The following is a 14,154-nucleotide window of genomic DNA, read 5'->3' on the forward strand; positions in this document are numbered from 1 at the left end:
CTAAAAGTAAAAATCATACAAATTGTAAAAAGTTTATCATAAACATTGTTTTGGAGGGATTTTTCTGCATTGACTGGATTAAGAGAGCTTCAGATTTTAAGTATGGTGAGTTTTGGTTTGAAGATACCTTGTTTTCCTGGAGCAAGTGTAAGAATTCTTTGTTATTCTAAAAACATTTGTAATATAATCAAGGTCTAGATGATCTTTCTTGAAATGTAGATTATCATCTTAAAATTCTGATTACCAGCCTTAAATTGAATGATAAATGGGCAAGGTAGTTTCCAGAACAGCAAAAGTGGTAATTGATGGATAGGGGTGGGATAGAAGGGTGGGGAGTATTAAAGGTCAAGAAGTCCAAATTCTGGAGCTGCTAGCATTCTCATTTTTTAAAGTATTTTATCCTCAGAGAGTGACTCTTTTTCCCATTCTCACCTCACATAGTCTTTCATTTGATGTATTGCAGTAAGTTCCTAATTGATTTGTCTTTGTTGTCCCATCTGTCCAAAACCATCTTTTTAAAAATTGGTTATCTTAATACTTAAATCCTTCAGTAACCTACCATATGAATTCTGAATTTCTCAGCACAATATTGAAAGGCCTCCTCTTCCTTAAGCATTATTTTTTTTTTTAACCATTCTCATTCAGAATTGTTTTTTCCTTTCTCTATATAATGATATATTAGTGTCTATTTAGTACTGTTTTTCAATCTTGTTTGGCATAGTTACTTCTTTGCACATAGAATTGCCTTTCTCTGTTGTATATTTGTGGAAGGCATCGATTATAATAAAATGATTTTTGTATTTCCTTTCTCCTTTGGCTGCCTTACTGCTTTTTGCACATTGTATGTAATTGGTGGTGAATATTTGTTAAATCAGATGGAACTGGTATATTTGATGTCTAGTTAATCAGAATATACTATATCTTTATTCTGGGGAGTAAATATCAGTTTATTACTAGATGGACTTCTCTCTTTAATATAGCAGTGATAATTTATCTGTTTTGATAAGGAGTTAGTTTGAAATGTAATGCTAATATTTACAATTTGGCCAGATGGCTCTTCTTTTCCAAATTTTTATATGGCATTGTGTTTTAGTATAAAAGGACTGGGAGTACCATTAATGGTATAAGCAAATTCCTTCAGTGCTGACCTTTTTGTTTTTTGGGTTTTTGTTTATTTTTATTTTTAGAGAGTGAGAGAGTGAGCATGAGTGGGGGAGAGGGGCAAAGAGAGAGAATCCTAAGCAGGCTCCATTCTGAGCCTGACATGGGGCTTGATCCCACGACCCTGGGATCATGACCTGAGCCGAAATCAAGAGTCAGATGCTCAACCGACTGAGCCACCCAGACATCCTCAAGTCCTGACCTTTATTAAAAGACCTTGGTTTTCATTGTTAACTATTTGCATATGAGAAAGTAAAAAAGAATTTTGATTACCTTGTTAATCTAAATAAATAGTAGTACTGTTAAATAACGATTTTTTTTTTAAACAAAAGCAACTTCTTTTGATTAAAGCATCATCTTTAATCTTTCAAAACCAAAAGGCTTTAACTTGCACAAAAGCATAGAGACAAGTATGATAAAGTCACTATAAACCTTTTTCTCAGATTCAGTGTTATCAAGAATTTGCCACACAACTTTTTTTCCTGAATATTTTTATGGCACATTTCTAGAACTATTCCTGTATATGGCTACTGTAGTATGCATCTCTAAAAGATGCGTGTTTTCTTACTTAACCATAATTTCTTTATACTATGTAATATCCAGTTCATACTCAGATTTCTTAACTTACAAAAATTTCATAAGGTTTGTATTATTTTGCTGGTTATGTCTTTGGAGTCTCTTTAATTTAGAGCAGTTCTTCATTTTTACTTTCTCTGCCTTTTTCAATAAACATTTTCCACATTTCACTTTTGTCTGTCTGTCTGTCTGTCTGTCTGTCTGTATTTATTTATTTATTTACTACTTTAACTTTGTGGTTCTCAGCTTCTCACCTCCCAGGGTCTTTTTGTCTGTTTTTGTTTTTCCTCCAAGGGGACATTTGGCAATGTCTGGAGATTTTTTGGTGTCACAACCTGTGGTAGAATTGCTGCTGGCCTCCAGTAAGGTAGAGGCCAGGGATGCTGCTAAACATTCTGAAATATATAGGGCAGCCCCCACCAACAGAGATAATCCAGCCCAAAATGTCAATAGTGCCAAGAATGAGAAACAATGATTTAACTAGCTCCATTAACTTTGCCTTAATTTTTATAAACTAGAAATGATTTCTGAGGGCTCTATTAGATTATTGTTTTCAGAGGGGCAAGAATACTTCATAGGAGATACTGTGTATTTTATGTTGCATAACTCAGGGGCATATAATGTTAGTTGTCTTAATATCAGTAATTACACAGTATGTTCAAGTAGTGACAGCTTTGTCCCTAAATATAGAACTTAAAGTCAGCTTTTTTAGAGCAGAGTGAAAAAACCCTTTTACTCCAGCATGGAATTTTCTAGTGGAAAGAATATTGAACTAGTTAATTGGATAACTGGTCTCTTTGTGCTAGATATTTAGAAACCTGCTATTTAAGTGAGGGTCCTGTGCTTCTATTTTCTCATCTGTAACAATGAATTGAACCTGGTAATTTCTAAGGCCCTTGCATTTTGATAGATCTTTATATTAGACAAGAACTTGATGTACACACACCATTTCATAAAATATCCAGCTAGTGAAAACAATATATCCAAAATAGTTTAAATATAACTTAAAATTGTCATGCTTTGAATATTAATAACTTTGACAAGTTATTTCCTTTAAAGAATAAATTTAATAAGGACCTACCTTTCCTTTTATCTCTCCCCTCTTCATGGAAATTATCTTACATTTCATTTAAAAAAATGTTTCAAGGGTGGGAGGGAGGGAGGGTAGGGGATGGGTATTGAGGAGGGCACCCGTTGGGATGAGCCTGGGTGTTGTATGGAAACCAATTTGACAATAAATTTCATATTAAAAAATAAATAAGTAAATAAAAATTCTATGACAAAAAATGTTTCAAAATATTTATGTGAATTTCTTTTATCTTTTAATTTTTTTAAGTTTATTTATTTGAGAGAGAGAGTGTGTGTGTAAGCAGGGAAGGAGCAGAGAGGGAAATACAGAATCCCAAGCAGGTTCCATGATGCCAGCATAGAGGCCAACATGGGACTTGAACCCACAAACCACTAGGTTATGACCTGAGCTGAGATCAAGAGTCAGATACTTAACCAACTGGGCCACCCAGGTGTCCCTATGTGAATTTCTTATTCAGGCCATTTTTAATGTTCTAGAACTTGGCTGTGGTTCAAAATGAACTTTTTTGCTATGGAAATAATGTAATAAAAATGCGTAAGGTCAATGGGAAAACACATTTTAGTTTTTAATCTGAATTAGCTCAGGACATGGTAGAGCCGAATATGCTCATAACTCAGTTGACCTTTGAATAAAGGATTATTTATTTTTGTATTTTTATGACTGCATCCCCTATGTCAGTCTCTCTCCAGTTGTTCTGTAATGTAGTAGAAGAATCTTTCCAGTTGAGGAAAGAGGAATTGGTATTAAGGGAGGAAGTTCTCTTCTACTTCCTACAGCGTTTTTCCTCCTCCCGTTCCCTTCTGTACTTTTTACCCTGTAATAGTGTTCATTTGTGTGCATACTTTGGCTCTCTCATTAAAGAAATAAGTTCCTAGATAGTAGAGTTGATTTTGCACATTTCTGCATCTCCTCTACTGCTAACTAAACAGTAGTATCTCCCGCACAAAGACTGTTGGCCAATGATGAGCATTTTGCCCTACCTGTTACTTAATGTTGCCCTATGTATGATTTTTCAATATCTGTAAGATATACCTTTAAATTTATTTTTTCTAACTACGTCTCCCCTTTCCAAATACACTACAGCCTTTTGGAATCTGAAGGTGAAGAATCCCCAAACCATCTTTTATTTACTCAAGAATTATTTGAGTCCTGACAATAAGATGGGCATAGTTCCAGTTGGTGGATATGTATCAGTGAGCCAAACAAAGTTCCTCTTTCCATGGAGTTTAGAAAGGCAATAAATATTATACTAAGACACATGTAATACATTTATGAAAAAAATGCATTATGAATAAAGATCTAGAGATGGCTGAGAGACTTGCTTAGGTTGCACAGGTAGCATCTGAACCAGTGTTGGTACCTAGGTCTTTAGATCCTAACAGTGTCCTTTGAATTAATTTCTTCTTCATTAATCTCGAACTGGGGGGATATCTATCTCCATTCCTATTCTTTTCTTTCTCCCCAGTGCCTTTAAAAAAAATCTTACATATAGGGGCACCTGGGTGGCTCAGTTGGTTGAGGATCTGACTCTTGGTTTTGGCTCAGGTTATGATCTCACCATTTGTGAGTTTGAGCCTGGCATTGGGCTCTGTGCTGAGGGTGTGGATCCTGCTTGGGATTTCTCTACCCTTCTCTCTGTCTGCCACTTCCTGGCTTGCTTTCTCTCCCTTGCTCCCAAAAGATAAACAAACAATTTTGTGTGTGTGTGTGTGTGGGATTGAGGCCTGGTGTCGGGCTCTGCGTTGAACATGGAGCCTGCTTGAGATTCTCTTGTCCCTCTCTCTCTGTTTCACCTCTTCTCTTCTTCTGTCCCTTTCCCCTGCTCATATGATCTTCCCCCACCCCCCCCCCCCCAAAAATCTATATTTTAACTTATCAAGATTTTCACAAAGTAAGAATAGTGGACTTAAAAATCAACTTTTGTGGAGAAGTTTGTGACCAATAAGAAAACATATTTCTCTTAAAAAATGTTTTTTTTTTAACTCAATATAGAGAACAAGCATGGGAAAGGGGTAGAGGGAGGGAGAGAGAACCCAAGCTCAGTCCCAAGACCCTGGGATCATGACCTGAGCCAAAATCAAGAGTTGGTCGCTGAACTAACTGAGCCATCCCAATGCCCCGAAAACATATTTCTGTACTTAATACCGTCATGAAGAGATTGAAATGTATTTTTCTTAATAAATTTTCACCGAGCTCAATTAGGGCAACAGCGTGGCATAGGGGACTTTATGTCAGAAAATCACTTTTGATTGAAAGTTAATACCTTCTGTGAGCTAACTTTCTGACCTTCCCTACAGTAAAATACTCTGTTCTAGAAAATAGAAGTTTTATGCTTGTCTACCAGTGCCACATTCCTTTTTCTGTTGTCTTAGATAAATTTGTTATTTTGGTCAAAATCTTTTCATATTTATCTTTCTGCAAGCAGTATGTCTTTGAACAGTTTTAATACCTCTGATCTATACTTTCTATTTGGCACTTAATCATGCACTGCTCTTTGAGATACTTTATTTTCTAAAATTCTAGTCTGAAATATTATTTAATTTTTCATTTGTTTATTTTACCTATGTTCATTTTTCCATGTTCATTTCCTTGTTTTTCTTTTGTCTTCTCCCATTGGATTGGAAAGTTGTAGATATTTTAACAGAAAATTTCACTGGGAAACAACTTTTTCTTTAAAAAGACTTATCTGTGGGGGGGTGGTGTCTGGGTGGCTCAGTTGCTTGGGCATCCCACTTTCGGTTCAGGTCATGATCTCACGGTCCATGAGTTTGAGCCGCGTATTGAGCTGTGTGTTGACAGCCAGAGCCTGGAGCCTGCTTCAGATTCTGTGTCTCACTCGCTCTCTGCCCCTCCCCCCCCCCACTCTCTCTCTCTCTCTCTCTCTCTCTCTCTCTCTCTCTCTCAAAAATAAACAAATTAAACATTTAAAAAGACTCATCTGGCCTTTATTGAAGATAAGAAGACATAGTTTTTATTATGCTATAATTTTGAATCACAACTTGCTATGGCTAAATTGTGTCCAAAAGTCTACTTCTTAAAATATAACATTTATGCTTATACCACTACCTTAAAGGATAATTTACAACTAAAAAGAATATAATCTTGTTTTTTTCCTAACTCCCTATCATTTTAACAGTTGTTATTGATTGACTAAAGTTAATATACTGCAAAATTTTGTGAAATTTTTCAAATATTTACAGAGATTATTTTCAGAGTATTCAGTGTCTTTGTATTTGAAGCATTAGAAATCTGAAATCATGCTAAACTATGTTAATCTAATGGAAATTTGGAGAGAAACATATTATTTCCTCCCAGATTAACATTCAGTATTAAATATGTGTTGGTTAAATATAGCAGTTATTCCTGGTTATTAGATAGGTGATTTTTAAAGATCAGTTTCTGATCATCAGTTTCTGATGTTATAATGGCTAAAAATTTATTGCTTACGGTTTTTTCATATTTCTTACATTTAGATAGTAGGCATGAGCATAATTGTGTTCTAGATTATTAATTTCTTTTCTATTTTAGTTATTAGCGTTAGAAGTACTTTAGATTTGTGAAATAAATATGTAAATTACTGATATTTTATATAGTAATTATCAACTTTTTATCAGCAAACAGGAGAATATAGCTCAGTACTTACTTGTAAGTAGCAGAATGGTAAGGGAGATCACAAGACTTCCCCATGTCTTGTCTTAGGTGTTTGCTATATTCTAATTCTTTACATTTTAAAAAATTGAATTTGGTATATGTTACTATATTACTGGTTCTCAGTGGGCCCATAGTCCCTCAGGGTCCCAGAGACCATTTCAGGATATCAGAGAGGTCAGAACTATTTCATAACAATACTGAGATGTTATTTGCTTCTTTTACTCTATTGACATTTGCACTGATGATGCAAAAGCAGTGGTAGGTAAAACTGCTGGACTGTAGTCAAGGCAATGGCATAAAATTGTGCTAGTGTCGTTTATTCTTCTGTGTACTCACAGTTAACAAAAAAAAGCCAATTTCACCTTAGAAATAATCTGGGGAAAGCAATAACTATTAATTTTGTGAAATTTGCACCTTTGAATACATGTCCTTTTAATATAATTGTTTGTGACAAAATGGGAGGTACACATAAAGCACTTCTGTGTTGTTGTTGTTGTTGTTGTTGTTTTTTGAGATGTGAGGAGAATTAGCCATTCTTGTTTTCACGAAATGCCATTTTTACTAGAAAATATAACTGATGGACACAGTACACTTACCAAACTTGGGTATTTGGCAAATGTTCTCATCAGAAATGATGGAAATGAGCTTGTCACTTTAAGGAAAACTTTTGGCAGTATTTGTTGCCAATGATAAGATTAAGCTTTTAAGCACAACTTGGAATTTTAAATTGTATTTGCCTGGGCTTTATAGTACTTAAAAACTTTTCTGATAAAACCAGTGGTGATATTAACAAATGTGATTTTTTTTTGATATTGTAGGTGAATATTAATATATTTAATCCTTCTCTGAAGTTTTTGAGAGTGCAGTACTTTATAAGTGTGTAAAGGGGTCCTTAGAGCAAAACATTTAAGAACAGTTGATTTAGGTCCTCTACTAAAGTCAGAGGTTTCACAGTCTAAGTCCTCAGAGTTACCCGTATCTCACTCTTGCCCCATTAAATTAAAATAGAAAAGAATACCTAATTTTAGTTAAAAAAAAAAAAGACCTGCATATGAGTAGCACATTCTTAAGTTCTTCTACAAATGTAATTTCTCCTTTAAACAGTGGGCTTATCTATCGCTTGAATTTATTTAGGATTGTATTTATCATGATATTTACATTAAAATATATTTTTTCTCTCTTCTTCCTTTTTCTTCTATTTACTTCTCTTACCACTTCCCTTTCTCCTTTCATTTCTCCCTTCCTTCCTTTTTTTTTTTTGTGTTTGTTTTCTAGGTGGAGTCTTTCATTTTGGATCAGGATGATTTGGAAAATCCAATGCTGGAAACGGCTTCCAAGTTGCTCCTCTCAGGTACTGCTGATGGTGCAGACCTCAGGACAGTAGATCCAGAAACACAAGCCAGACTGGAAGCTTTACTAGAAGCTGCAGGTAGGTCTGCAGACTTTACATATGTAATTGATCTATCTAATTTTCCAAAGTTACATATAAATCTAATAAAAACTACTATGATTAGGGGCACCTGGATGGCTCAGTCATTAGAACATGCAACTGTTTTTTTTTTTTAATTTTTTTTTTTTTTAACATTTATTTATTTTTGAGAGACAGAGACAAAGCATGAGCAGGGGAAGGGCAGAGAGAGAGAAGGAGACACAATCTGAAGCAGGCTTCAGGCTCTGAGCTGTCAACCCAGAGCCCGACACGGGGCTCGAACCCACAAACTGTGAGATCATGACCTGAGCTGAAGTTGGACGCTCAACCGACTGAGCCACCACCCAGGCACCCCATAAGAGCAGTGTTTTAATTAGAGATTATATACATAGTCAAAGATTTGGCACCATATATATAAAATATAAAGGAAAAATTCTAAATCTCTGTGATTGTTAAAAAAATTTTTTTTTACATTTATTCGTTTTTGAGAGATAGCACGAGCAGAGGAGAGGCAGAGAGAGAGGGAGACACAGAATCTGAAGCAGGCTCCAGGCTCTGAGCTGTCAGCACAGAGCCTGACATGGGGCTTGAACCCACAAACCATGATATCATGACCTGAGCCAAAGTCAGATGCTTAACTGAATGAGCCACCCAGGCGCCCCTCTATGATCATTTTAAATAACCATAAATAACCAGATTTCCCTCCACTTTAATTTTTCTAAAGTGTATATAAATATATTGTGAACCTTAATTGATCATTTTTTTAGCATCCTGATTTGCTATACAGTGTACATGCAGTACATGCAAATTGCTACTTTATTATATAGCATAAAACCAACCTACTACTATTTGGTAATCCTTTCAATAAATATCTTGTAACACAGCATCTAAATATTTGAAGCACTCATGGTTAAATTTGATTTCTATCCTGAGTAAAATTATAGAATGGATTATTAAAGGGATCTTGACCAAATACAAATGAAAACATAGTAGGGGCACATGCAAGGTTCTGTTCTGGAAGATAGAAAACTATTTGTACAGAATAGTTGATACAGAATGTTAGCATTTGCCAGAAATTTGGTGTTGCTCTGGGAATTTATGTGAGAGAAATGAGAATTGTGAAATTATTTGAAAATGTGTCGTAAGAGGAAAAGAGAATGTTTGTCCTGAAGATGGGAAACCTCAGGTTGAATATAAGAGGGATATTTGTTTTTGTTTTTGTGCTCCCAAGAGGCAGAACCAGATTGAAAAATGCTACATGAAAGTAGATTTCAGCTGATGAAAGGAGTTACTACTAATGGAGGAAGGTTCCTTTTCATAGGATACTAATAGTTGGCTCATTTTCTCATTTCTGTATTTGTTACCATTTTTTCCGTTTTTTTCTACAGTAGCTAGCCTCCCCCCTCCCTCCCTTCCTTCCTCCTCTTCTCGTCTCCCTTTCTCCTTTATTTCTTTTTTTAAATGAAATATTTTACATGTAAACCCAGAGGGAATACCCATCATCCAGCTTAAACAGCCATCAGTGCGTGGACAGTCTTGTTTCATCTTAATTTGTTACCACCCTGCTGAGATCCCCTCCCTCTCCCCTCCATGTTAATTTAAAGCAAACTAAGCATTATATAATTTCATATATAAATACTTCAGTATATACTGCAAATTAAGACCTTTAAAAAAAAATAACCAAATACCATTGCATATAAAGAAAAAAATAATACTAATTCCATCATTATTGCCAAATACCCTGTCAGTGTTTCGATTTCCCCACTTGTTTCATAATGGTCTTTTTTAGTTGGTTTATTTAAATTAGGATCCAAACAAATTTTTCATTTTCTGTATAAGTTTTTAAATTCCAGTATAGGTAACATGTAGTGTTATATTAGTTTCAGGTATACAATACAGTGATTCAGCAATTCTGTACATAGTCAGTGATCATCATGATAAGTGTACTCTTAGTCTCCTTCACCTATTTCATATTTACATATTTTTGTATGTAAAATTATACGTGTTTTTCATGTTAAAGTTTCAAGTTAATTTGAGTTCTTAATTGTTAACAGGTTCCTTCTTCCTCTCCCCCCCCCCCCCACTTATTTGTTGAATAAATAGATTTTATTTGACTCATTTTATGGCACTTGTGCATGTTGTATTTCCTGTAAATCGGAATTCAGATCCAGATATTTGACCAGATTCAAATTCATTTTGGCTTTGGCATGAACAGTTATTCATGGTGTATGTATTTCCTGTGTATCACAGAACCACTCTTCTGGTTTCATTTTTCATGGTGTAGAGATTGATCATGGTTTAAGTATCCTGAGAAAGTATGCCTGAAAAATAAGAGTTTTTGATTCTGCCTGAAAGTGCCTTTGATGCTGTCCTCATACTTGATGGTTTGACTACATATAGAATTCTAGTGTAAAAATAACTTTCAGACTATTGAAATTATTACTCCATTGTCTCCTAATTTCTGGTGTTGCAGTTCTGAAAGTTAATGCCACACTTATTTATAGTAGTCTGCTATCTCTGCAACTTTTCCTATGTCTTCCTTCTCCATATCATTAGAATTTTCGGCATTTAAAATTTTGCTCACATTTTGAATATTTTGGCTGCCCTTTACATTCGGATTTTCTACAAAAAAAGTCTGTTTTTTTGTTTTTTGTTTTTGTTTTTTTTTTTTTAGTCAATAGCATAGCCATAAAAAGCTACACTGGCAGGTATATGTGCATGTTTTGTCAACTGGTGGGTTTCACTATGCAGTATTTATTATATATTGTAAATGATATATATTATATAATTGGTTTACTATTACAGCACAACAGTTTATTCTAAACATAGTGGCATGACATTTACTATTCCTTAGTTTCTGTAAATAAGACATATGGGCACACAGTGTGGCTAGATTTTCTTGCCCAGAGTCTCAGGGGCTGAAATCAAGGTATCTGCTGATGAGTAGAGTTCTCATCTATAGGCTGTAGGAGAAAATCTGCTTTCAGGCTTATTGTTGTTGATAGGAGTTGTAGGACTGAGATCCTGATTTCCTGTGGACTGTCAGCTGGGGCTGCTCTTACCTTCTTGAGGTTGCCCTCATTCTTTAACATGTGGCCCAGTCCATCTTCATGCCAGCACAGTAGCATCCTTCTAATGGTAAGAATCTCTGATTTCCCTTTCTCCAACTAGCCTAGAAAAGCTTTGTTTTTCATGGGCTCATGTGATAAGGTCAGTCTCACTCAGATAATATTCCTGTCTTTAGGTCAACTGTGCCACATTATGTAACCTAATCATGGGGATAAAAGCTATCAAATCCACAGTCCCAAGACTGTGAGTTCACAGAGGGAGTTCACCAGAGCTGGGTAATCTTGGGAACATTGTAATTCTACAATGTACACAGTGACTTGGTAGAGACCCTTTCATTTCTTTGAAAACTCCCCAAATGTCAGTATCTTTAGGTGTTTTCTCTGGGGTTTTTCAATTTTTTGACAGAGACATTTACCAGTTTTTGTCTGGTGAATGATAAACCTGGCTACCTGAATTTTGGGAGCTTAGAGTGGGAAGAGGCTGAGGATCTCACTGTTTGACATGCATACACTTATTTAATCTTCATTTCCATTTAGTATAACGTCTCTTTCTTATCTGTATCTAATGACTACTAATCCTGGGCCTTTCTGGTTGGTTTCTATAGAGAACAATCATCTGGCTGTGCTGTTTGGGAATGGAGTCTTTGAGTGTTTGACTGCTTCTCACAGTGTTCAGCTAGTCTCTCTGTATAATGACCCAAGCCTTACCCCTGTATCTGGGACCTGTACTGCCTGAGTCCTGATGGGCTGATCACCTTGTTTCTCTTTTGATATCTATGTTTCTGTTTATTCTGTTCTGCTAAGTCCATTACTTTTCTTTTTTTTGTCTTCATAAGTGGGAATTAGGTTGAGTAAGTCTTAGGGAAAAAAGAGAAAATAATTATCTTAAAATCAGAAATGTAGGTAATTTTTCAATGTACTTTTTCTCTTCTGTATTTTATGTAGCCTATACTGTCTTATTAGGACATTTTTGGTCACAAGTGACATGGTTCTGTTGTTCAGTTGATTAAATGTTAGAATTGGGAAAGAATCATTTGACCACATCTTTTCTGATCTTTGATCTTCATTGATTAATATTTAATAACTGGATTAGACCAGTAAAAAAAGGATCATCATAATCCAGAGTAGCTACAATGAATTCATTTTCAATCAGTGTGTTATTTGAAGGGTTACCATTTATATCTTAGGTTACTTCCTACATAGTTATATTTACTAAAATGGTTATCTTTACTTATGAAGATATGAGAAGATAAAAATTTAATATGGAATATTTTGTTTTCACTGTTCTTTCTTTTTAAGGCAGTGGTTACTTTCTACTAATCCAGATATATCCTCTTCCCTAGTTCTCTTGCTGTTATTGACAAATAATTGTTATATAACTGGTCTGAATTGGCTAAAAAATTGGAGCTATTGTCTCATGTGAAAATGCGTCTGTGGCTTTGGTTTCTATAGTGTTAGGATACTTAACTAATCATAAATATCTTAATAAATACTACTATGGCAGATTCAGACTATGGTTGGATTTTATTTTTAGTGACACAAATTATATAGTAGGTATCAGTTTTATCAGACTGAGACTGTCTTTATTCCTTGCACATCTTGATTGTAACACATACCAAATTTGATTGCTCTGACCATTTGTTATATCTAAAATCATAAAGGTTTCCTGCCAGAATTATTTTTGGTTCTATAAGATGTAGTATTTGATATCTTGGGTTTTTCAGAAAGAAAAGGAGATAAGTATAAACTTTTGTAAACTTTATTATTATTTTTTAATTTATTAAATGTTTATTTATTTTCATTTTTGAGAGAGAGAGAGACAGTGTGAGCATGGGAGGGGCAATGAGAGAGGGAGACACAGAATGTGAAGCAGTCTCCAGGCTCTGAGCTGTCATCACAGAGCCCGACGTGGGGCTCGAACTCATGAACCGTGAGATCATGACCTAAGCCGAAGTCAGATGCTCAACTGACTAAGCCACCCAGGCACCCCAATTTTTGTGAATTTAAACACAAACTTATATGATGTTATTAAGCCCTTCCAATGTGAAAGGATATGTTTACTATTACCATTTGAGTGGTTTTTTTTGGATTGATGTCTTAGTTAATTAGTTTGCTTTAAAACCTGTGATAGTGCTTCTTGAACTTTACTGTGCCTCTGAATTGGTTGGGGATCTTTTTTTAAAAATGCAGGTTTTGGATAAGTAAATCTTCGGGCCCAAAATTCTGCAGTTCTAACATGCTCCCAAATGACAGCAATGCTTTTTGTCCATGTACCACATGTTGAGGAGTAGTGATCCAAAATATCTAGGTGTTTATCTTCAAGTTGGAGCAGATGTTTTTAATCCTGGCTGTGCATTAGAATCTTGGCACTTTAAAAATATATGTATGCCTAGGCCCCACCTCTTACTTAGTACATCTTTAGATGGAGGAGAGCTTAGCATCTGTATTTTTGAAAAGCTCCACTGAGATGGGCAGCCTGGATTAAGCACCACTGAGTTAGAATAATAAAGGTTAAAGATAAATTTGCTTTGTAGTGATATCTGGAAAAGCAGTAAATTATATTCATGCAGGTGGTTACTAACCAGTTCTGCTTTTGAATTTGTTTTCTTTTGGTGTTCTGAATGATTTTTAGATATGATTTTGAGTACATGTAATAAGTTATAGATGTAATTTGAAATAAATAGGTGCTTATATATAGGTTATCTTTTGTATGTATGGCCTATTATGTCTTGTTAGGCCATTTTTGGTCACAAGTGGTAGTAAGCCACCTAAACAGTCTTAAGCAAAAGTGGGGATCTACCGAAAGTATGGGGATTGTTCTGATTCCTGGCACTAAAATAACGTTATCAGAACTCTGTTTTCTTTATATTTCTCTGCCCTCCTCTCCTCTAATTGACGTATTTTGTGTGGTCTTTTTTTCTCTGTAGTCATGAAAGTGGCCAAATAGCTCATCACTCACATCTTAGCAATTTAGTAACCTTTGAACATATAGGTCCTACCAAGCCAATGCAAAAGTCTGAGTGAGGACTCCTAGTTGTTCCAGCATAGGCCAAAGACCCATTTCTGGCACCAGAGAGTCACAGGGTCAAGCACTTACAGACCACATGGAAGGAGTAAGATTATTAGAGAATTGGAGAACAGTGATTTCCCAAAAGATTCCAGGCAGACAATATATATGT

General features: G+C 35.2%; 1 protein-coding gene across 1 annotated transcript in view; it reads left to right on the forward strand.

Moving 5' to 3' along the window:
* Positions 1 to 14,154, forward strand: part of ANKRD17 (ankyrin repeat domain 17) — a 164,936-nt gene that overhangs the window by 73,786 nt on the left and 76,996 nt on the right. The window contains 1 exon segment of the mRNA XM_045056229.1: positions 7,754 to 7,907. Coding sequence (XP_044912164.1) covers positions 7,754 to 7,907 — 154 coding nt within the window.

Source organism: Felis catus, chromosome B1 (genome assembly GCF_018350175.1).
Source record: "Felis catus isolate Fca126 chromosome B1, F.catus_Fca126_mat1.0, whole genome shotgun sequence".
Lineage (NCBI taxonomy): Eukaryota > Metazoa > Chordata > Mammalia > Carnivora > Felidae > Felis > Felis catus.